This window comes from Rhinolophus ferrumequinum, chromosome 23 (genome assembly GCF_004115265.2).
Source record: "Rhinolophus ferrumequinum isolate MPI-CBG mRhiFer1 chromosome 23, mRhiFer1_v1.p, whole genome shotgun sequence".
Taxonomy (NCBI): Eukaryota; Metazoa; Chordata; class Mammalia; order Chiroptera; family Rhinolophidae; genus Rhinolophus; species Rhinolophus ferrumequinum.
This window is the reverse complement of record NC_046306.1, coordinates 17,713,894-17,739,223: the sequence shown is the minus strand read 5'-3', so window position 1 is coordinate 17,739,223 and position 25,330 is coordinate 17,713,894. Positions and strand designations below refer to the sequence as shown.

At 41.0% G+C, this 25,330-nt stretch overlaps 1 protein-coding gene across 8 annotated transcripts in view; it reads left to right on the top strand.

The window, feature by feature from the left end:
* The first annotated feature begins 3,267 nt into the window (after positions 1-3,267).
* Positions 3,268-25,330, top strand: part of RALGAPB (Ral GTPase activating protein non-catalytic subunit beta) — an 85,061-nt gene continuing 62,998 nt past the window's right edge. For 7 of the 8 annotated variants that reach the window (XM_033094488.1, XM_033094486.1, XM_033094485.1 and 4 more), the window contains exons 1-4: positions 3,268-3,533; positions 16,477-16,692; positions 19,398-19,600; positions 24,408-24,571. In XM_033094488.1, the coding sequence (XP_032950379.1) occupies positions 16,507-16,692; positions 19,398-19,600; positions 24,408-24,571 (553 nt within the window). In that variant the 5' untranslated portion in view covers positions 3,268-3,533; positions 16,477-16,506. Of the gene's footprint in view, positions 3,534-16,098; positions 16,160-16,476; positions 16,693-19,397; positions 19,601-24,407; positions 24,572-25,330 lie in introns of all 8 variants that reach the window. The other variant, XM_033094482.1, reaches the window with a different exon arrangement.

Genomic DNA, 25,330 nt, shown 5'->3' with positions numbered 1-25,330 from the left:
GGACTATAGTGATTTATTGATCGAGATTTAGAATAATGGGTAGAGAAGAGGTATTGGGACTTCATTTATTGTCCTATCAGTGTATGGGAAGAGTCTTGGTGGTGTGAGAGACCATCTCCTCCTGTTCAAGTCCAGGAACCATCTCTTCATGTTTTTTATTGTAAAATGTGCCATTCTTGCTTAATTTCGTATTTCCCACTGTTTGGAACCTGTTAGTATTGAAGCATATAGTACTTCCTAACTTTGTAGTTCTCTAATACATTTATTTAATGATGGGTGACTCATGATGCTGCGTCACCCATGGCTGGTGGTCCCTGTATCCTGGCTTCCAGGGACTCAAAGATTTTTACTGTGCCTCAGTGATGAGAACTAAATGGGTTCCCACAGTATGCAGGAAAATATGAATGATAATTTATTTTCTGGTCATGTTAAATTTTCCACTTGGAATATTGTTTCATAAACATAGACCAACAGGTCTTCCAATCACATCTTGAACTCTTTAGGTCATAATCACTGCATGTCTAAAACATGATTGTTTTCAATGTTGACCACACTCCTGCCTTCCACACACCACCAGCAGTGAGGAGCACAGGAAAGGGGTGTGTGAGCAGAGACAGAAGAGCAGTCCCATTCACACAAGATACAGTCATCCTTTGTTCTCTGTGGCTTAAGACAGATGAGAGAACCATGCTATCACATTGATTGGAAGCAAGAAAGTACACCAATGGGAAGAGCACATTACCATTGCTGAGCAACGTCTCAAACGTCCTTGGATGTTTGACATCGCCTCCAAAGGGGGTAAAGTGACCGCCCCAGGAGCAAGCTGGGGAAATGCAGAGTACACAGAGTAAAGGATGTCTGCTGCCTTCTCCCAAGTCCCCGCCATGGCACTGTAGCCTGAACAGAGAGGAGCGAGCTGACACCCAGGCCCACACATGCAGCTCAAGCCCAAGTGTCTGCAGCGGACTGTTGGTAGCTCAGAGTCTTGAACTCACACTGGTTTCAATGTGAGTGAAAGTCACCAAAATCAGCATGCCAACACCATTTTATTTTTTCATTTAACAGCTTTTCACTTGGAAGCAGAATTTTCAGGCATGAATTTAAGTCACCAGGTAGGAGATAGATGTGTTTTCATCATCTCCCCAAGAGCTTTCAGACAGCTTCCCAGTCCTAGGTGTCTGTCACTTTTCCAATTTCCATCACCCATTGCTCTTCCATTTGGTCATCCCCATCATCAGCCCCTTACCTGTCCAATATATTACAGGTGTGTTAGTACTCAAAGACTCAGGGAAAGTCCCTGAGGATGAAAATCTACCTCCACAAGTGGAGGTCAGGGAAAGACTGAAGGAAGAAGCTCCAGTCTGGTAATTAATAGAATTTTTTAAGGGAAACTTACAAATGACATGTGTCTTAGGTGGCTGCAAGATGAAATGGACCCTGCACCACTTGGCAGGTGTAAAGAATTATATAGGACAAGATGGGACAGTTACAGGGTACTAGTAGATGAACGTTATCAGGTACAGGAAATTACTTTACATGCTTGACCAGATCAGGAACAACAGCCTATTCCAGGAACCAGCATGTAGTGGGAGGTGGAGGAGGGGTACTGCTTTATGTCAGAATGAACATCCATTACGATCGGATAGTCTCTAAAGGAGATCTGACGGTAGCAATCTCCTGCTTTTGGCTAGGGTCTCTCCTCCAGAAGGTGTTCAATATTTATTATGTCAGGAATGCATCTGGTTGAAAGTAAAAGAAAACAAACTATGGTCCAAATAAGATCCCCCCACTCCCCATAAAACAGGAAGGCAGTCCAGGGTCTGTAGAGCTGCTTGAGTATATCTTGAGATATACTTGAGAACCAGGTTGATTTTGTCATTCTGTTACACCTTTCTTAGTGTGCCCTCCCCATGGTCTCAAGACTGCTACTGCACCTCCAGGTGTTGTGCCTCAGTTCCAAGTATGAAGTACGGGAAAGGTGAAGGTGACAAACTTCTCCAAAGACTTCTTTTTTATTCTGGAAGGAAAGTTCTCCCTGGGGACTTCGGCCTACATCTTATTGGCCAGAATTTTGTCTCATTGCCACCCTTAGCTGCAAGGGAGTTTGGGAATTGTGTGCTTGCTTGCTTTCCAGCCTCTGTAGTTTAGAAAGGCAAGGGATAAGTGGTTGGAATAGATACTGAGTCAGACTCTGAAGGTATTGTCACTTGGCATCTAATTGAAGTACATTGCTTTGATCCACAAAATGTTCTGGATATAGCCCTGCTCCTGTCCTGGAATATTCTTACATCTTGTTCTCCTTCCCTCCTCTAGATACTTCTAGCTACTTTCCTGGCTGTGGGGGTGGGAGGTGGGGCAAGGTCTTGAGGAAACACACTTCTAGCCTCTTTAGGCCGATTCCTTTGTCACTACTTCCTAGTAGTCTCTTCTAACTGAGAATACGGAGATCGGAGTCAGTATCTTCTTCGCTCCCTTCTGCTCTTTTCAGACAACTGTGCCTTCAGCACTACTCAACACCCTAGTAACTTCTTTCCTGGGTATCAAGGAGAGTCTCAAGCCCAGGTCCTTCCTCCTCTAGTCTCTTGGCCCAAGTTTCCTCCTTTACACTCCCAAGGCACTTGAGCTGTACCTCTCTAATGGCATTTATTATTTTCTTCGTTGAAGCTGAAACCAAATTATTGAAAGTGATACTGTTTACAAAATGTGTGGTGCATTGTCGGTTCTCAAGCTGGTATCTCCTGCTATTATTATTACTGTTAGTGTCTGATCACCTATATCAGACTCAGCTCCATAATGAGAGGCTCTGAATCTGATGTCTGCTTCATCTTCGTAACCCACACCTGGCCTGGAATTCAGCGTTGCTCATAATTAATGCTATGTCCAGGTAATAAGGAGGCGGCGGATAAAGGGTAACATTTCAAAGGAAGGGTGCTGTAATGGGATGTGAGAAATTTCAGAACTTAGGTGGGAGCCAGAATCTTGCAGAGAAGACTCTTATTCCGCCCCTGCCTAAAACAGGCAGAATCGGGATTGATTCACAGGGACGCAGGTAGAGCACCTCCCGCCTGTACTGCGATGAGGTAGGTGCAACCGTCATTTCACTCCTCCCCCTCCACTTGATCCGGAAAGGGAGGAGGGACTGTCCCTCCGCGCGGCGATCTGGGATAGCTGCGCAGGCGCAGCTTCCGGCTCCGTGTCTCGGGAATTATTTGACGCCACCCGCAGAAGTCCCTGATCTGGCGCGCCGCGCACGCGCAGTGGCCCACTCGGCTCGGGGAGTTATTTGACGCTGCCGTCCCTGGCAGTCGGAAGTTGCCTGAGCAGCGCCTAACCTGCCGGCCCGACCGGCCTTCGTCGTCCCCAAGCGCCCTCGGAGAGTCGCTGACCGGTGGACGGACCGACCGCCTGAGGACAGCCGGCTGGGGCAGCGAAAACGCCCGCCCTATGTCGCAGGTGGCGTGAGGCGGAAGGCCGATTGCGGCCGGCGGTGGCGGCGCCCGCCCCAGCGATGCGGGCCCCGCCCGTCGCCTCAGGTAACCGGGCGGCCCTCCGGGTCGCGGCCGGACCCTCCCCTCTCCTCCCCTCCGGGCGGTCCCGGGACGGCCATGCCTTGTTGCTCGGCCCCGGGTGCTCCAGAGCCCGGCGTTCGGAAGCTCATCTCCGCATTTTTTCTGGGGACCCACGGGGTCCGGGGGAACTTGGCCCTGGAGTCGGCGGCGTCTGTCGGGTCTGTTCTACCCTGGTCTAGCCCTTGGCAGCTGTCGGGGCCGGGCGAAACTCCGTCTGGGCAATCTGGGGGAGGGGGCGGGTCTGGAGCGGAGCGAGACAACTCCGGCGAAGAATTTGGTCCAGCAGAGAGGTTGGTCCGAGTTGCTGCCGCCCTATGGGGACGATGCTGCCTATTGCACAGTGACAATCGGACGAGGAAGAGTTAATACGGAGACCAAACAGCTACCCCTCGTTAAGCGCTTACTATACGCCAGGCATCGTGCCAGGTCAATACATTCACCACATCTAACTTCACAACAACCCTGTAAGGTAGGATTATTCGCCCCATTTTACTGACAAGGCAGCTGAGGCCCTGAATGGTTAGGTGACTTACTTGCCGAAGGTCACTTAGCTGGTAATTTGAACCCAAGCAGTCTGACTCCAGATTCAAGTTCTTAACAATTAGGTCAGTGGCTCTCCAATTTTGCTGCAGGTTAAAATCACCTAGGGCAGCTTTTAAAGATTCCTGATACCCAGGTAGCACACCCATTAAATCAGAATGGGGGTGGGGGTGGGGAGCCAGACAAGTATTTATTTTTTTTAAGAGCTCCAAATGATTTTAGTTTGTAGCAAAGTTTGGGAACTGCTACAGTAGGTAATTCTGCATCTCAGAAAACGTTTCAGTGTTTCTGTAGTTTAAACGTATAAGAAAAATCACCTGGCAATTTGTTAAAAATGCAAGTTCCACTGGCAGAGATCTTTTTATTAGGCCCACTGACTACGGCACCCTCTTAAAGCCTATTGGGGGTGGGGAGTAACTTTCTCTGCAGGATTTGAGTCAGCTGGACCTTCTAAAGTATATATGTCATGCAAAACTGTTAGTTTGCAATTTTCCTGAATATACAGTACCCACGGGTGCAGTGTCTCTAACCTCTGGGTCTTCTTTGCGTGTGTTGTTCCTCTGCCTAGACTATCCTCCACACTTTTTCTGCACTCCACCCAAAGGCACACACTTCTGCTCTGTCTTAACACACATGCACATATCCTTTTCTTCCCATTCTGGCTGCATAACTTCCAACATTCAAGATGCCTCCTCCGGTGGGTCTTCGCTACCTGCTCCTTTGCGTTATAGTGGAATTTACCAGTTATTTTTCTGTGTTGTGTTTCTGTCTCTTCTACTAGATTATGAGCAAGTTGAACCATGTTTTCTCCATCTCTGTATTCCTTCTAGTGCTTTGACATACAGACTCACAAAGATTTTACTGATTGTTTTCTATTTCCATTTTTGTAAAAGGTATTTGGTAGTTTTTAACCTATCGAGTTTTGTTCCTTTTGCTTGGAAATACTCTAGGTTCATTAATTTGTCCAGCTAGCAGCTGAATAAACACATTGACTTTTTAACACTGACAAGGCACTATGTAGATCTAACTGTGCAATCAATACGGGTTGATTTTAAATATCTGATTTTATTACAATCAGATACGATCAATTCTTTAGCAGAAACCTTTTTATTGCCCATAGGTCTTTGCATATGTTCCCTACCTCGTTGTCCAAAATAGTGTTTAGTTGTCATCCATGAAATGTTATTGCCTTGTTGGTAATAGTAAATACTAGAAGATGGAATTGCTGTTGGGAACAGCTCATCCTGTTCACCAGGAGAGGTGACATAAGTAGTTAATAAAGATTAAAACTTTGATGTCAGAGGAATTGACATACATTTATTGCAAAATGCCTTATGTACTATTGCCCAACATATTTACATTTTTTAGAGGAAAGCCGGGCAATAAAGATTCTATTTTTGGCTGGTCTTAAAACCATGTAGGGTTTATAAAAGTGACTATGTGTGTGAAGGTGGTTATGAAGAGGTTTTAGGACAATAAATTTTTTTTTTTATAGCAGTTAAATATGAAGTATGTGACTGAATAAAAAAATACACATTTCATAAAATGACATTCTTTGCAACATAAGGATGGTTATAGAAAGATTTTCTTGGTTCAATATTGTACTGTTTATCACTGTTTAGGCTAAGGCTGATAGAAACTGATGGGCCAATTCCTGTTAAATTCAGATACTCAGGAAACTTGCTCTTGTTTCTCTGATCAGATATGGACAGAGTATCCAGTTCTGGCCTCAGCACATGGAAGAAACTCAATCTTTAAGCCTGAGGTTTAAGTCTCTAGTTGATCTCCAAAATAAAGGTGAAAAATTCCACCTGCTCAGTTGAAGTCCAGAAGTGACTCTAATCATGATAGCCTGAGACCTAGAAATGGATTCTGTTTAATTCGAGATTCCCATCAGTGTTAGCAGGTGTGTTTCCTGGCATGCGTAAAGACCTTTTAGATACAATATGATTTCCTTTCATACAAGATGATTAAAGTTGTAGAATTAAGGTTCATGGAGTTTAATTCTAAGATTTCACAGGCGAAGAAAGTAGGTAGCTTGCCCGAGATTACATGGTTGGCTTCTAGCACATCGAGGACTAGAAAGCAGGCCTCCTTTCTCTGAACGCAGTGTCCCCTTCCACACCCATTCCTCCCATGTGAGAGAATGTCTTCGTTGGTGGTGGTGGTGGTGTGTGTGGGGGGGGATGAGGGAAGTGGGCAGAGTAGGCTGTTATGTTTGAGATTTTCAATTTGATGTAGTGAGTGTGCAGCGTGTACTTTGCTATATAAACTGGGGATACCAAGGTAAATGAGACACAGCCCCTGTCCTTAAGGAGTCTGTAGTCAGGGTTGTAATAAGAATAAAAGTGCAGTATCTAAGGCAGCTCTGTCAAATAGAATTTTCCACAGTGCTGGAACTGTTTCATATTTGCCATGTCCAATGTGGTAGCCACTAGCCATATGGGACTATTGAGTACTTGAAATGTGACTAGAGTAAATAAGGAACTGAGTTTCTAATTTAATTTAAATTTAAGCAGTTACGTGTGGATGTGGCTACTGAATTGGACAGAGCAGATTTGAGACATAAAAGATGAGAACTGGGTGCTGGTGGGGAGCAAGCAGGATATATATATATATACACACACACATATATATATATACACACATATATATATTCGGATAAACTAACAAAAGCTACCTGTTTTTGTTATTCCTTTTTAGAGAGGAATGTAGGCAGAACCTGTCATTATTTCTGATATTTCAGGTTTTTGATAGGGTCCCTAACAGTTGGAATCTAGTGCACAGGTGAATACATTTCTTTGTAGCCAAACTTGATTGATAAATTTGCCTTGTAGAGTCAATAGGACTACAACAGAAATATGAACTGTGCTCCTTTTGCCTTTGTTAGCTGTAAGGTTATATGGATGACCTTGAGTGTACTTGTGTGCCTTAACATCCAGTATGGTTCATTTATTTACTCAGTGTTTTGGCACCCTGTGCCCTATTTTTCCTAAGAGAAACAAGGCATGCCTGATAATACATACCTTGTATTTGTACATCTCAAAGCACATTGACTTATGTTGCTTTGTTTGATCCTTCACCCAAGTCACTTTAGCTGGGTCCTGCAGGTATTCTCCCTGTTTCACAGATGAGGAAACTATGACAAATGCCAAGAGACTTGTCCAAGGTCACATGATGAGGTATGGAGTCAGAAAAAAGGGAAGAGCATTGGATTTGGAGGCAAGAGGTGGTTTCTTGTCCCAACTCTACCCTTACTTCATGTGACCTGAGCAAGTTATAACCTTACTTTGTTTCCTCACCTAGTGGCTAGTGACATCTGTCTTCCTTAACTTTCTAGGCTTGTTATTGGAATAAAATGAAGTAACATGAAAACTTTGAAAATGATCAGTTAGTTTTACAAAGCTACATTGTCATTAAGCAAGATCTCCAGTATTTTTCTGTTGCAGGACGCTCCCTTCATTTTGTTATTATGTTGAATGCTACTGTACTATGGTGTTGTCATGGATTTCTGTCTTCTTCACTGTGAAACCTTTTCTTGGAAGCCATTGTGTCCTGTATATAGCTACAAGACACAATGGTACCTGCGCCCTATGACAATAACTGACATGTAACGTGTGTTTAATAAATGTTTGTTTAATGAAATAATTGAAGTCTGAATATACGAAATTTTAAAAAATTATTCTCTGTAAGTAGACTTGAAGCTCCTTGGGAACAGGGATCTATTTATTCACCATTAATATTCCCTGTGCCCGGTGTATAGAAGGCATGTAATAAATACTGGTTGAATCAATTGATGTAATTAATGTCAGGCTGTGGCCTTAGTGTGTCCACCACTGTATTGATCATTTTGGTAATTTGTCAAATGGGCCAACCTTCATGTTATTCTGCGGTAGTACCTATAAGCCATATGCTGTTACCCAGCACATGGTTACCTGATAATAGAAACCTCCAGGGAGATTACCTAGAAAATGAGTGCATGTAGAATTGGGAAGGAATTAAGGGGAACACTGTCGTCTTCTTCCCCTTTCTCCATATTTACTTCTAGAGCACTGAAGGTAGAGAGACTTCTCTGCTAGCAGCTCATGTTAGCCGCCAGAGCGGAGCTGGGGAGGAGACTCCTAGGATCCTTCACTTAGCAGTCAAAGCCCTTAATCATCGAGCTTCAGTTCTGTCTTCATATCTCACTGCAGTGCCCAGCCCTCCCTGCCTTCTCCCCATCCTTTCTGCCTTCCTCTTCCTTCATATATTAGCCACACTGGAGTTTGCTTTTTTGCTTGCCCTTCAGCCTGTCTGGGACACTTCCATAAAATTTCTTTAATAGGAATTCAGTTCCTGTTGGCTATCATTTCTATGATGAAGTTAAACTTTCTCTCCTCTGCCTCAGTGTTTACTAAATTAATTACCAGTCTAGTATTCATAGTCTTTCCAAATTGGTCACTGCTTACCTTTGAAGCCTGACCTGCCACCTTCTACATACAACTTTCTTTTCTCCCACTCTGGGATTTTAGTTTCTGGTGCTGTTTTTTGCTACTTGAAGCAAGCATCCTTCCTCTTACATGTTTTTCTTTCCTCCTTTACCTGCCCCTTCTTGCTGTCACTCTTATCCACTCAACTTCTTTCCTCTGTTAAAATTGCAACCTTCCTTCAGTACCCAATTCATATGCCACATAAGCTGTAGCCCTCCCTGATTTTATCCTGTTGTTTTCCAGCTTAGCCCTTCTTTCAATCAAAAGTAATCTTTTGTTCTCTGAACTTGCACAATATCTTGCCTATAGCTTCTTTTAAAAAAATTGCATTTAGCACTTCAAGTTTCTAATTCATATTACAGTTACTTATCTCCTCAATTAAACTATAAAATCATTTGAAACAGGAACCAAGTACTATTAATCTATCTCCTTTCTGGTCTTACCACTGCATTGTGTATAGTAGATGGTTAATAACTATTTATTGAATAAGCCAACTTGGTGGTGCCTGCCAGTGTTTGAGTATTCATATGTATAGACGGGAGCCTGACATATAGGATCATGATGGTCTATATACGTGACATGATGATCTACTAATAAAAACTTATTACATCAAGTTGTACCAAATGGACCAGTTCCACCACTCAGAACTACTTGCATTTCTCTGAGCTCTTTCTAATCATGAGTCACGTATGCATGTTTATCTAGTTTTAATCATGATATGTATTTTTATCCCTCCGTAGAACAGCTATCATTTATTGATTGCTTACTGAAGACTAGGACATGTTCCAAACATCTTACATTGATTCTGTAATCACTGCAACACCACGGAAGTAGGCTATAATCCTACTGTTAACCCCGTTTTACCGATGAGGATGCTCAGACACAGAGGTGGGGTGACTTCTGTAAGTTTTCCCAGCTTGCAGGTGGTGGAGCTGGGCTTTGAGTCTGAGAAGTCTAGTCCCAGAGCCCTGGCTCTTAACCAGTCCTCCGGTGTGTTTTCATGCTTCTCATCTCGATGGTAAATGGCTATATTATAATACATAGTTTTTATGTTTTGATTATAAAGTTATCCCATTATTGATGGGCAGATAAATTATACCCACTTCCCCATCTTAAGTACAATACTACAGTGACCATTTTGTCCATTTTTCTATTGAGTTGTTTTATAAGGAAAAATTAAATGGTATTACTGGATCAAGGTACTTGATGTGACAATGTCTCCTGCTATGTGTTGGCAAAACATTCATTCTGTCCTTGGGTGAATGATTAGAAAAATGACATGAGCCTGAGGTGCCTGACAAGTGTGCCAATTTATTGACAGTATAGGGTTACAAACCCTATGGCAGGTGGACTAGGCGTTCAAGGTCCAACATTGTTATGCCTCTGTGCTGTCCTGAGAGGGTGATGTGAATGTGAACATCCTTGCCCAGGAGGACCAAGGCTGTGCAGCAGTTCTGGCTCCTGAAAGTGATGTTCTCTGAGATCTCTGGATTCGTTGCTTTGGACAGGCTGGGCTGTAACAGCAAGAGGGCATCCTTATTGTTGAAGGATAAACCGCTCACTGACGAGACGGCGGAGGGGAGCTTCACCCTACCGCATCGGTCACACTACACTCTGTGCTCATCTTTATTTTCTCTAACGGCAACAAAACTGGAAGTTATGGGACCTCCAAAGCCCAGTCCCTGGGGCATAGGTGAAGTGGGGGACTTCCAGGGCAGCAATAGGTCATCCATGGGGTATGCCACAAGAACTGTGCTAATTCCGTTACCAAAACCAGCCTTTATCTTTGATCAGAGGCATAAACTGACCTACAGATGAGTTCTTTTAAGCCCACGTTGTGTGGATTTTTTAAAAACTGAATTATTTGCCAACATTTTTAAAGAGTAGGAGACTTTGCAGAAATGTCCAATTTTTCTGTGTCTTGAAAAATTGGATTATCTAACAATACTGGGTCTGCATTCCTTCAAGGTAATAGTTGGCTGGGGCTGAATAGTGGCTGTGCCCTTTAAAGAGAGCCTATATTTTTTAGTTTGCCACAGTGCCCACCCTACCCACTTTAGTTACGTGTTTATATTACGTGTTTGGTTCCTAGAGGAGGTGGGGGTGGGGCAGGAGGGCAGCGGGTGTTCCGCTTACTCAGACCTAATATTTAGTAATAACCACTTTATTATCGTGAAATTAACAGATAATACATAACCTACCAACACATAGAACTACAAAAAAATCAATGAAACTCTTTAACAAATGAAAAGTATAAATTACTATCCTTCCAATAAAATTAGTATTTCAGTAAAAATGCTCAGGTTCTAGAGGACATAACAGAGTAGTCAGATGCTTGTGTCTACTTATAAATTGAGAAGAGAATTACGTGCACTTTTTTTTTTATGTTTGACATTTTGAAATAAGGGCTAAATAAGTATATATGTAGTTCTTGTGATTGTCTTCCTAACAACAGTGTGTTAGATATTAGCAACTCAGATGCGACAAATGGCATGGCCTCTGGTGATGTGATTTTTCTGAAATGGTGAACAAATCTTGGTATGGTAAGGTTCTAAATATAAAAAAATTCAACCTTTTTTCAGTTTATATGATTAATTGCATTACTGAGAAATTCAGTAATTCAGTGGCTATTATAAAAGCATTTATATGTAAGATGGAATTAGATTTTTAGGCTTAGACAGTTGAGAACAGAATGATTTTCTGGCAGCCGTTTGAAAGTCATGTGAAATGTAGCGTAATTGTTCATTGTGCAGGACTGTCTCCTGCATTGCAGGATGTCTAGATTTCCTGACTCTGCCCATAAATACCAATAGCACGCCCCCATCATTGTGTAAACGAAAAGTGCACTTAATATTTCCAAATTACCCCCTCGGGGCAGTTGTTTTCTGTTGAAAACCGTTGCCCTAAGCTCTTGAATGTGTGCGGCTGGCCTTACCTCCTAATCAGAACTGAGTTCTTATCACTTGTTTTGCTAGTTCAATAGATACAGAACTGCTTTACTTTGTGTTTTTTTGATTTCCTTGTTTGTTTCCAATGTTGGTTTTCTCTTCGTTGTTTTATCTAATTTGCCTGTAATTATAATGCACATTTTTGTCTTAATGTTTTTGTCTGTATGTATTTTCTTAAAATTTAGCATCTGTTTTTTCTATTCATACATTTTTAATATTTCAGTTCAACTTTATAATTGTATCCTCACTATTCCTTTCTACATTACATGTTTCTTGTAAGCATTTATTATATTTTCTTACATTTAATCATTTAAACATTAATAGAGTTAAACATTAATAGAGTTAAAGAATTAAAATTTCTCACATTTAAAAACTTTAAAAAGTTTTTGAGAAGAATTTAAGAGGTATGAAACCTGTTTTGATTGTTTTTTTCTTGGTGTTTTTTTTAAAGAATGATACTCCTGTCTTTACTTCAGAATTGGGAGAGGTCGTAGCTGTTTCTTAAAATGCAGATTCCCAGGCCCCACCCAGACCTACAGAATTAAAGTTTCTAGGGTCCTTGGAATATGCATTTTATATCAGAGCACCTTAGAGTTTTTTTTTTTTTTTTTTTTTTTTTTTAAGGATGGTACAGCACACGGTGGCTCATGCTGGATTGAACCAGCAAGATTGGTGTTACTAGCACCACGCTCTAACCAACTGAGTTAACCGGCCACCCCTAGATGATTCTTAATGTATACAATGGAGTTTGAGAGCTAACTTGCCTTTTTTTTTTTTTTCTTCCTTGAAACATGTTTTTCCTCCGATAATGTGTTATCTGGAATGGATGCTTAATATTAATTAAATATACCTTAAATATTTGGAAACCATCAAGTACTTTTTTATTTTTCTAATAATTAGCTTAAAACAAAGGACAATTTTCAATTTTTATTTGTATACGGCATGCAAAATTTTGGACATACGGGGAACACCTTCTAATGTCTTCCTTTTTCCATGGGTAAACCTTGATGTTCTGAAACATTTATTCAGTACCCACTGTGTCCCAGGGACTACTCAAAGATTCAGGAAGTGAGGTTTCCTTTCCAAAAGGGTTGACACACTTGTGGTGAAGATATCTTCACACAGCTAAGGGGTAAGCTGATGTGAAGCTCAATGTGGACAGCCTGTGATAGGCGCTCCAAGCTGGGGAGGAGGGGTGATTTGAGGAGTCAAGTAAAGTTTTACCAAGGAGAGGAGCTTGAGCTGTGCCTTGAATGAGTACTTCAGACGGTGGACCAAGTGGGGAATGGCAGTTCGGTTACTGGAAGTAGTGTAAGCAATATGGGTATGAAACAACTTGCGGGGCTTGAGGAATCACCAGTAATTCTTGTTGGCTGTAGCTTGTGGGTGTGGATGGAGGGGCAGAGGGAAGCGGCAATAGACTGAGGCTGGGAAGGTGGAAAAGGCAATTTTAGTTAGCGTTCTAGCAAGGCTTTGCTTTGTTCTTTTAATTGGATAAAATCATCTGAAATTTTATAGAGAAGAATAAATGCCCAAGAATAGCCAATAAAGTTTTTAAAAAGAACAGTGGAAGTGGAGGAGGCCTCCTTTCCAGATATTAAAAAAGGTTATGAAGCCACTGAATTTAAATCATTGTGCATTAGCATAGGAATAGACGAACAGTTAAACATTTATAAACAGATTGCTATATAAATGAGAACTTACTGTATGACAACTGGTATTTCAGTTCATTAGGAAATGATGTATTTTTAATAGGTGATGCTGGCACAACTGACTATATATCTAGAAGAAAATAAAATTGGACCTTTTCTACACCTCTTGTAGAAATAAATTCCAGATGAATATAAAACTTATATGGGAAGAATTAAATAGTTGTCTTGCATGGAAACTTAGTAGGCTACATGACACTTGAGTTACGTTTTCAAGCTTTTGGACTTAGATCCATAACAAATGTATTTTACACAGTGACCCAGAACATACGCATATATAAAAAAAGAAGCAAATTTCATAGAACATTCCTGACCTTTACCATGTGTGATGCCTTTATTGTATATCTGATTCCACGTAATTAAAAACTAAAGTGTTACCCATTACATTTATTTCATGACCCAGTGTTTGAAAAACACTGACAAAGGAGAAGGGGGATAGAGACCACCTAAGCCAGACTCAAAACTAGAAGCTATAAAATAAAGATAAATATTTGGGTAGAACAATGAAATTTCACTTCACACCTGCTGAATTGGCAAATCAATCAATCAATCAATCAATCAATCAATCAATCAGATTCCTGGCAGGAGGGAAGGGGTTAACGGGGGAAAGGGCTCTCATCCATTCCTTATGTCAATGGGAATTGTTACAGCTTTCTTGGGAAGCAATCTGGCAAGACCTGTTAACATTAAAATTACATAAATCCTTTGACCCAACAGTTTCACTCTTGGGAACTTGTTCCATAGAAATTAAAAGGCCACTGCTCAAAGATACATGAACAGGCATGTTTATTGCATCAATATTGCCTGATGACAAAAAAAAAAAAAAAGGAAATGAAGTAAATGTACTTCATTAGGAGACTGGTTGAATAGATTATGCCATGCCCATGTCATGGAATATTACACAGCCATTAAAAAGAATCTATTAATTGGAAGGATATTCATGAGGAATTGTTGGACAGGAAAAAAAATGGACAGAAAAGTATACAATGCCTAGTTATGCATGTATATAAATTAATAAGATTGAGTTAAGGTAGAACAAAATACAAGAGGAAACGTTAGGTTGTTAAGATGGATTATGTATCCAGGGAAGTGAATTATTTGGTCAGGGAATGAAGCCAAACAAAAAATGAAAATGTTGAAAAAGCATGCTAAAACAAAACAAAACAAAAAAACTTGTATAATATTCTGCATTTATGTAAAAGACTATATATACATATAGTGTATATTTTATACTGTATGTATACTATATGTATGTATGCATGTGTGTGTGTGTGTACTGGGGGTGGCAAAAAAAAAAACAGGTGCCAAAAAAGTGTGTACAAGTGGACACTTTGGTCAATGTTGTTCAAGCAGTAGTTCTCCGTAATCAGAAGTGTGTGGATGCTGACAGTAACCACTTTGAGCACTTCTTGTAATTGCAGAAGTCAGACGTGACTTGTATTCATCCTTTGTTATCGGTATATATTATTACAATTTTAATAGTTTTTTCCTTTCTTAAAGTGTCTATACATTTTTTTTTGCCATCCCCGGTATATATTAATTTTTTAAAGGTGAGGAAAAAAATGTGTGGTATGGGAATAAGTTGTCATCTGATGATGGGGATGGCCCCCTGTCAGAGCTTTCCTTTTTTCCCCTTCCATTTTTGAGAGTGCTTATTTTGGGGGTGGGGCACCAGGATTTCCTTGGGGGAAATGCTATAAATCCTGAGGAAACTGAGCGATTTTAATAGTTGCATCCACCCTTCAAATTGTAGATACCTTGTTCAGTGCTGGCCCATCCCTCCTGCTTTCCCCGTTCAGGGCCTCTTTGTCCAGAGGAAGAGGACATCAGACCTCACAGGGCCACTGAGAGGTACCAGGGCCCAGAGTCCATGAGGTTCCAGAAGAAGCTGAGAAGATTAAATCAAATGGGGGAGGGTTCACAAGAGAGGGAAGGGCAGATGGTGAGTTCCTCTGTATGGAAAGAAGAAAGAAAGGTAGTTTAGGACTAGTTTGTGAATGACTGACTTTCATGTAAGGAGTTTGCTCTTCACTCTGTAGGCCTGTGATTCTCAAACACCGTATCCTCTTGAAAAACACTGGTACTTGATGAGCTGGAATGAGGTTTTCTAAGATAAAATTCAACAATGCTAGTCTCTTTCCAGTTCGAAGAAAAATTAGCTTAAGGGATAGAACTTTTGAAAGATCACATGTATTCATGTATTTTGTTTAAACACTGCTGTCTGGGCAAACATTTCAGAGCAAGTAGAAAATGGAAGTTAACAAATAAATTGGAAAGGCTTAACTGTCCTTGATTCTCTTCATGAATATGGCATTTATGATTGTAATATTTACATTGCATTCATACAGATATGTTCTCTGTAGCTAAAATCTCTCACTTGTATGGTAGATTTGGGTATCATTTCATGGAGAATATGCATTATAGGGAGAGGCAGTACATGCCACGGTTAGGAGCATGTGGGTTAAAACCCAGCTCTGCCACGTTATAGCTCTGAAGCCTTGGGTAAGAAGCAAACCTCTCTATGCCTCAGTTTTTTCATCTGTGAAATAGAGATAAATTACTTCATATTCATAGAGTTGCTTTGATGATTACATAAGTAGCATGTAGTAAATGCTCAGTAAGTGGCAGCTCTTAATATGTTTTCTGAAGGACACTGTGACGTCTAGGTGTTTCATTACCGGAAGTTTGTGTGCCACTGCTGCCGGGAATGAAATATTCCCAAAGAATATTGTGTCTGATTTGAGGACATTGGTGGGCAATTTCAGGGGTATGTTTCCAGCATGTATTAGGTACGTGGAAACCATTGACTGAAAAATCTGGGTCTTAGAGTAAAGTCTTTCCTTTGTCTTCCTTTCCTACTTAGGGCACTCCATTCTTCCATCCTCTTCTATCCTGGAACCTAGCGAGGAGGATTCCCTCATGCTGTGAGTGTACCAGATCTGATCGTTTTTTTCCCTGCACAGTGGCCGCCTGTCCCAGCTCTGCTCCGGGGCTTTAAGGGCTCTTGTGGGAAGGTGCTCAGACAGCTGCTTCCCAGGGTCTGCCTTCCTCCCTGATCTCACCGGGAAGCTATTTTAGGGTACTCCTCTAAACATTCAGATGTGTTTTTTTCCTCAGTCTTCTTAAGGCAATGTAGTTGCAGCTTCTTTATCTTGCCAGGTAGGGTAAATCTGTATTTTACTTCCCCTTATTAATTTACAACAGTATAATTTGTCACGTTGTCTTTTGTCTTGTCTTTCAGGTGCCATTTGGATAGTCCTTTAGCGGCACGATGTACTCTGAATGGAGGTCTCTGCACTTGGTGATTCAGAATGATCAGGGCCACACCAGCGTGCTGCACAGCTATCCAGAGAGCGTTGGGCGAGAGGTGGCCAGTGCCGTGGTCCATCCTCTCGGGCAGGCCTTAGTGACTCCTTCAGTGGCGGGCAGCGAGAGTTTGTTGAAAACTGACAAAGAAGTAAGTGTTTCTTCATTTCATTCTATGTGAAAATATAAGTTAATGAAAAATTTATTTAACGTTGTCTTTTTCATGGATTTGTGCCCACTGTAGTGTGCCTTTTCCATTTTGACTTTGTTTGAGTTGGGAGTTGGGGGCTCAGAGTTCATGGCAGTTACACGGAACGGGTTGTACCATGTGCTGCTGGGACTTCCTACTAGCCCGACTCACTTATCCACCTGAGCTACGTGCCTGAGACCATCTTGAGTGTCAGGCCTTTCTCCTATAAGCTCAAGGCTCAGTCTTCAGGTTTCCACTCAGAGGTGGTTTGGAAGGTCTTCATTCCTATTTGAGGAGCGTTTTTCTCTTTTCGGAGTATCCTCGCAGAGACTGACCCTGAGGACCAGCACTGGCCCTGGCATGCTGTCCTCTTGATGTATTTGTCATCCCTGGCTTCCGTCTCCTGGGCAGAGATGGCATATGAGTGGATAGAGGTGCTTTGGTGCAGACCTTGTTTATCCTCCTTTCCCACCCTCACAGGATATAAGAGAACAGTCCTTGAATCCAGTGTCCTCTACAATTATGCAATAAAACCATCACCAAAGATGGCTTCTCTTTTGTCTTTTATCTGAGAATTAGGGATTTGCAACCTCTTTTAAAATTCTTCCTCTTGTGCAGCTTAATCCTGCCCCCACTCTCTGATGTGTCACGTCTTTACTGTGCTGTTACAGTCTTCTTTAACATTCATTGCTGTTGTATATTACGTGTATTACATTACATAATGTTGTATATTTCCTACTCTTAGCCTTTGTAGTTGTTCTTGAGCTTAAAAATTTCAATCATGTATTTATCTTGATGCAACTTTAGTTTTAAGCTGTGGATGTCTTTTCGAATCCTCAATTTCTGTCAAACAACTTAGCTGTTCTTTTTAGCTTTGTGATATCTACGAACGGTCAGCATATAGTCTATTTTTCTCTTTTTTTCCTAAGTTAAAATGTTGGCATGGCCATTGGCATGCCATGGGCACCTTCTTCTAAAATGATTTTGGGGCATTAATCCACTGTTACTCTCTCATCTGGTGTTTCCACCAGTTATAAATCGAGCCATTCTACCTTCCTCTGGGCCATATGTCTCCATCTTATGCACGAGGATATCCTGCATCTCTCCAGATTTCTTGCCAATGCCCAGATCGCTTTCACAGAGAAGGCTGTTAATGGCAGCGTGAGAATAGCTTCAGATTGCTAGTTGGAAGACCAGGGTTCAATTGCTTAATTTTCCTAAGCTTCAGTGTTCTTATCTATAAAGTGAGGATAGTTTACCCTCGAACACAGGGTTGTTTTGATGGTTAGATGAAAGTGCTTCATAAACTACCAGGATTATGTAATTGTCAGCTGCATCCACAGTAATCCTGTTAATAAAGGAATGAAGCTTGTCAGGCATGACTTGTTCTTTTTCAGGCTGGTTCCCAGTGACCATGCTTCCCTTTTATAAGTGCTCACTGATCATCTGCTTAGTAATTTGTCCCAGTTTTGTCTGGAATTCACTTAAACTTTCCAGTTTATAGTATCTGTAATATAGTTTCATTCTCTTTTGCAAATTGAGCTATATTCCCTTTCTCATCTCACCTTATTCACTCTTTATGACTGGAGGCAGTGGTTCAGCAGTCTCTTAGGCAAGTTCTTTCAGCCTCTCGGTTGTGATTCAGATGGGTCAGGAGGCTGGAACTCATTTAGAGCAGCTAAGTGCCTTGTTAAAAACGTACCCAGCTTTAGTCCCTTCTCACTTGTGTTTGTTCTTACCTTTCCATTTTAAATATTATTTTCCTTGGCAGAGAAAATAGTCACAAGATAAGAATTGAGCAGTTCATTTTCCTTCCTGTTGTCTGTTAACATTGCATAATCTGGAAATGGAATGTGATTGAATTTATGTACACAATTTCTTAAATATGTGTGTACCTGTATACAATTAAGTGGAGAAAAATATCTGAAATTTTCTATTTCTGTGCCTCCATTCTTTATGGAAAATCAAGATGACCTGTACTTACTTTTTATTTCACAGAGCGAACAGTAATAATGTCTAAAGGGTAAATGCCGACATAGGTTTACTATTTAGAAATAAGTATTTTCTTCTTTTTTTATTCCCCCCCTTCTTCTGTTTTTTTCCCCTCCCTTTCTTCCCCCCGACTCCTGGTCAAGCCTGTTGTTTCACAGTCTAGTTGGGTAGGGCAGTTCCCTGGCCCATGCTGGTATTATGAACCTTGTACTGCCCCCCGTTTGAGGCAGTCAGTCGCTGGGCAGCTCACGTTGGCTGCCGGCTTACGGCGGCACATGGCAGCACTCCGCAGCTCCCGCCAACCTCCAGCTGCTCATGGCAGCCCAGCTCCAGGGAGAGCAGTTGTTCACAATTTTAGCTGTAGAGGGCGCAGCTCACTGGCCGATGTGGGAATCGAACCGGTGACCTTGGCCTTAGGAGCACGGTGCTCCAACCACCTGAGCTAGTGGGCTAGCCCAATTGTCTTCTTAAATCTTTTGCTTAGAAAATGTCCTAGTATGTTATATACATGGAGAGTGCTTTCTCTAGCATAAATCTGATCTAAATGTTGAGATGAATACACCGTCAATTGAGAGGTTTATTTGGCAATAAAAGAGGTTAATATTTTAAATCAGTCTACTGAGATATAGATAGGGGTGTGTGATAATTCTATATGTATATTATCTTTTGTTTAGGTAAAATGGACCATGGAAGTAATTTGCTATGGACTGACCCTTCCATTGGATGGAGAGACTGTAAAATATTGTGTTGATGTATATACAGATTGGATTATGGCTTTAGTGTTGCCGAAAGATTCTATTCCATTGCCAGTTATTAAAGAACCTAACCTGTATGTTCAAAGTATACTAAAACACCTACAAAATCTTTTTGTACCAAGGTAAGCTATCCCTGTCTATCTGGCCTATTATCAGGATCATAGTAAAATGTTCATAAATGTTATTTTTTTGTTAGTCCTTTGAACAGTTTACTTTTACTACTTGTTCATTTAAAGAGTATATTATTAGGTTGGTGCAAAAGTAATTGTGGTTTCAGAGGTTAAAAAGAATTGCAAAAACCGCAATTACTTTTGCACCAACCTAATACCATGTTTCCTCTAAAATAAGACTTACCCCTAAAATAAGCCCCAGTTAAAATCTTAGCCAGACAGACACATTTAGTACATTATAACGATGTTCCAGAAGAAGATGACGTGACTGTATTTGAATAAATGTAGATTGTTGTACCCGAAAAAAGAAGACATCCCCTGAAAATAAGCCCTAATGGAGCAAAAATTAATGTAAGACCCGGTCTTATTTTCAGGGAAACACGGTAATATAAGTGATAGGAGAGATAGGTTTATATAATGTTTACTAGGGGTTTTTAAAAAGTGTGTGTTCATTTTAAAGGCTTTTGGCTTTTCTTTTAAATCTGATAGCTATTCGATATTAAAATACTGTGAACCCTTTCCCTTCCATTCAAAAAGACATACTGTTGTCTGTCATAATTCTTATATCCACTTAAGCTAAGGGCAACTAAACCTTCTACCTTAAAATGAATCTTTCCTATGAGAGAATGAAGACATTGAAGTAAGCAGACTTGACATTATTAGGGGCCATTTTATAGTAGGCCAACAGATTATCTTGACAGTTTGTTACTGACTTTCACCCCATCGCTAAGCAGACACCTTCAATATTGTAATGTAGTATATGTGTCTTAGTTGTGCTTAAACTTTTTTCTGTTTCTAAAAAAATTATGTCATTGTAAAGAATTTGGGAAATATATAAATTAATGGAGAAGAAAGCATTAGTTCCCTGCCCATTTGTGGGGATTTTCTGTAAAAAAAATGTATTTTTAGCTATTTTCAATGTTGTGGGTTTTTTTTGGCGGGGGGGGGGGAAGGGGAACAGGACTTTATTGGGGAACAGTGTGTACTTCCAGGCCTTTTTTCCAAGTCAAGTTGTTGTCCTTTCAATCTTAGTTGTGGAGGGTGCCGTTCAGCTTCAAGTTGTTGTCCTTTCAGTCTTAGTTGTGGACGGCGCAGCTCAGCTCCAGGTCCAGTTGCCGTTTCTAGTTGCAGGGGGCACAGCCCACCATCCCTTGCGGGAGTCGAGGAGTAGAACCAGCAGCTTTGTGGTTGAGAGCCCAGTGGCCCATGTGGGAATCGAACCGGCAGCCTTTGGAGTTAGGAGCATGGAACTCTAACCACCTGAGCCACCAGGCTGACCCTATTTTCAATGTTTTTGAAAGAGGCAAGGAGGCGTGTCTCCTTTTAGAAAAGTTCTGGTTAGAGCTTTTGATCTGTCTGATGGTGAGGGACTTTGACTCATCCAAAAACCAGCTCCATAAATTTTAGCTTTTTAAATATAGAAGGAAAATTACTTTGGAAAATCTGAATTGAAAAGGAAAAATCTCCATTAAGAACTCTGGTGTCAAGCAAGGTCAAGTGTAAACTTACTTGTCTGAAATGCCTGCTTTAATCTGGCCCCCACCAGAATAGCTGCTACTAAATCTGCATGAGCCCTGCTCTTTGGTCAGACAGACTCATAAATTCATCATTCCCTAAGACTCCCGAAACATCTTCCCCTTCATCACCTAGCCTTCAGTTTTCCTCCTCCTCCTCTTCCTCCCCCTTTTCCTCTTCCTCCCCCCGCCCCCTCCTCTCCCAGCGGTCCTCATCTCACTTTTGTTGGTTTATCTTAAATTCTGCCTTGTAAGGAGAAGCCTTACCTAACCATTGAGGCCCACAGTGATCACACCTTCTGTGAACCTGTGTGGTACTTACTTCCTGTGTCACTCTTACCTCTCCCCTGTTTTATTGCTTTTCTTTTAAAATGTGTATGTCTCATTTCCCCATCTATTATTGTATATATTTTGGGCTTCCATAGTGCCTGGTGCAATACTGATATTACCTTAGGTGTGGATTAAATGCTGGTTGCTTGTATTTATTGATTTCAAATGGAAGTAATAACAGGAAATGCTTGGTAGTAATTAGCATGTTGTTTGTGGCTAAGCCGGTTCTTCTCAAATGGTATAATACTTTTAATGCTTTCTTGTCATCCCATTTAGGAGACTGATTTGTTGGCCTTTTTGTTTGTGCATGGGACGGTCTCCTGAGTTGTATTGTTACTGTGTCTCTTTGTACCCTTACCACCTCTCAGTACTCAGTTAATTTCTATTGATGAAAAAAAATCAATGGCATTTGAATTTAATTAGGCTTTTGCTTTTCTCTTTTGAGAAAAAACTACTTTATAAATGTTCATTGTATTATTTAGTAATTAGCTTGTTTTCTCAAAAGTGTGTGTACATACTTCTGAGAGGGCACTGAACTGAGTATTAGCGTTCTCCTGTCCAATAATGTCTTAGAGAACTGAATAATTTCAATGCTGAATATTGAATTACAATCTCATCTCCCATTATTGGAAACTTCATTTTTTTCTTTTTGATTCAGATAGTTCACAAAATTATCATCAAGTTTACTTAGTTGTGTCTATAAAAAGTGACACTCAAAGTAGAAGAAACTGCGATTTACCACTTTGCTAGAGATTAAGTCAAAGTGAATGTAACTTTTCTCTTTTGCCTATCAGTTTGATTTCTTTTGGGTTTTTTTTTTTTGCATAATTGAGAGTGAGCCATCTTTTAAAAATGATCAGGATTTTGATATATTGCTCAAATATACTGTACTTGAAAAAACGTGATGTTATAAAGTAGTGGTTGGCAAACTATTTTGTAAAGAGCCAGATAGTAAATATTTTAGGCTTAGTGGGCCATATGGTGTCTGTTGCAAGTCCTCAGCTCTGCTGGTAAAGAGAAAGCGGCCACAGACAATATGTAAATGAATGAGCCTGGCTGTGTTCCAATAAAACTTCATTTACAAAAACTAATGGCAGGCCAGATTTGACCCATAGGCCATAGTTCACCAGTCCCTGTTCTAGAAGTTTTTCTGAAGAGCATGTTACTTTTGAAAATATTGAGAGGGAAGGAAAATCTCTGGTGTTTAGACTTTCCTATTTAGTTTTTAGTAAAGATTACCTTGCTTCTCTTAGCTTTAGAAACTTGGACACTGCTCTTGAATTGAGGCTTTCTGAGTGAGGCTGCTAGACCTAAGGACCAGATGTTTCCTTTCCTGCCACTGGGCAGACAGCTGGAAATAGTGGGCGGGCCTAGGTCCCATGTGGGAGGCATGCAGTGTGACTAGGGAAGAGTGTCAGCCCCAGTGTCACTGGTGGCATTCTGATTTCTTCTTCTGGGCCTCCTCTTAGATGGCCAGATGAGGTTTGGGGCTATTATATAATTTCATATTCTTCTTCAAGTAGCGGAGCAACAGACACAAGCTTGAGCCCTTATGGACTGGATTCACCTCCACCTGAACGTGGGCCAGCTCCCTGCTCCTGGGGTCTCTTGGCTTTTCCTAGGTGAATGTCTCATCATTTGCATTAGGTCTGACTTCTTTTGGGAAAACTTAGTGGTATCATTTGTTTGCACCTCTGGGGTAAGTGTCTGATTTTCTGGCTTAGAATCTGAGAATCTCTATCCTAAGGTTGGGGTAGGAGTTCCATGGGTACTCACTTCATTTTCTGGATTTCTTGAGGAGTCTCTGAGATTTCCTACTCTGATTCACGCGTGTGCGTGTGTGTGTGTGTGTGTGTGTGTGTGTAAGGGTTTATTTGAGCTAAATTGATGACATGCTGGGGAACAAGATCTCTAATGCTCCGGAGAAGAACAGTTTTGCAGCTTCTTTTATGCATTTAAAATTAAGGAGGAATGATTCAGACATTTTTTTACCAGTTTTTTTGTGATGTGTCACAATATATAGGAACTTGGCCTCAAGATTTATTTCAATAATATTGGTTACTTGTCTTGGCTTTCACATAGGAGGTCTGGAGGCCAACCCACCATTCACTGATGCAGTGGGTTTCCTACTGGTCTCAGAATTCTCAGATCGTCTACTTTGGAGGGTGTGGATAAGGATTGGGACTTGGACCTCTATCTTCCTTCCTCTTCAGCCCTAGCCCTAATACTTTGACCTATATTGTTCCCTTGGACAAAAATGGTACTGGGCACTAAACAGAGTTACATAACTATTCTTCTAGGGTATTTTGAGAACCTTTGGAGCCCTCATCTCGGGTTAAGTTGCCTTTTTTAGTAGCACAGCAGTAGCAGGTGCTCATCTCTGAGGCAATTACTTTCCCACCTCCAGTTCTGTTAGGATATTCCTTTGGATCCAGAGGCTCTTTGCTGGCAGATAACTAGCTTCAAAGACACTGTGAGCACTAGAATTCTTGTGAATGTGTGTTTAAAATTTTGCTTTTTAAAGAATGAAAAGACTATTCTGCTTCAATGTGAGCAGCAGGAGTGGCTTTGGGTATCCATTCATTCATTCAGCAGAAACCTATTGCGTACCTTTTGTTATGTGCCAGGCATCACATTATAGACATAGATAACCCAGAGTTGAAGCTTACATTTGCAGTCTCCCCTTCTCTACCCAGGAGCTTTCAAGCTCTGATACAAGTGGTAGGCTGAGATCTGAGTGCTGAGCTGTATGAGGGGGAAGAAGGAACTGACCTAAAGAGGGTGTGCCTAGCCTTGTCTGCTGACGCTGTTAGGGAGCGCCATGGACCATTGCTTGCTGCGTCCATAGTTACCTGTCCTTACGCTGTTGCTTTCTCACCTCCAGGCTGCTCAGTGATATGTTCTATCTTCTTCAGACAGGAACAAGGCTCCAGTCAGATCCGACTATGCTTACAGGTCCTGAGAGCCATTCAGAAACTGGCCCGTGAGTCATCCATCATGGCCCGAGAAACCTGGGAAGTCTTACTGTTATTTCTCCTGCAGATTAATGACATACTTCTAGCCCCGCCAACTGTTCAAGGTTTGTTAATTTTGTTTTCTCTAATTTATTTCTGAGCTTCAAAGACGGTTTACTTTTAAATTTTGGCATAATAGTTGACAAACCAGGGTTAACAATTCTTCAAATGGAAACCTTCAAAGGCACAATATTAAGTTATTTTACCTTCAGTGATGGTAGAGAGGGACTCAGTGAATTAATGCATTTTTTATAGTGATAGGAACAGTAGTAGCTTGTTTGATATATTAGATAAAGCCTGGATAAGAAACAACTAATTAAATTAGAGCCTATATGTAATGTACCTGATTACAAAATAGCTATCAAAGTAGACTCTGAAAACTTGATAGGTACAGAAGATATTTTGTTCAGCAGATGAAACCTACACAGTCTTAAAGTGTTCCATTTGGAAGTATGACAGTATTCTGCTTGTTACTTAGCCATTACAAAGCCTCCGATAAGACTTCAGAGTGTATTTTAGAAGCCCTGTTTTGTATGTTATAGCACAGTATACACAGACTATAAGTTGATACTCTAGTTCTAAATTCCCTGTTACTTATTCATATGTGTGGTCTCTTACTAACACACGTGTGAGTGCGTTTGTGCTCGCACATATGCTGTGTCCAGAAAATATCTAAAAGGAATCATGGAATTTTTGTGTTGAAAGAGACCCCACAATAGGAATACCCACCTGGTGTCGATGCTAGCCGTCAGTCACTGTCAGTGTTCTCTGCTACACACTCCCCAGGCCTGGGATCTCAGCAACACAAGGCAGGCAGTTTATCC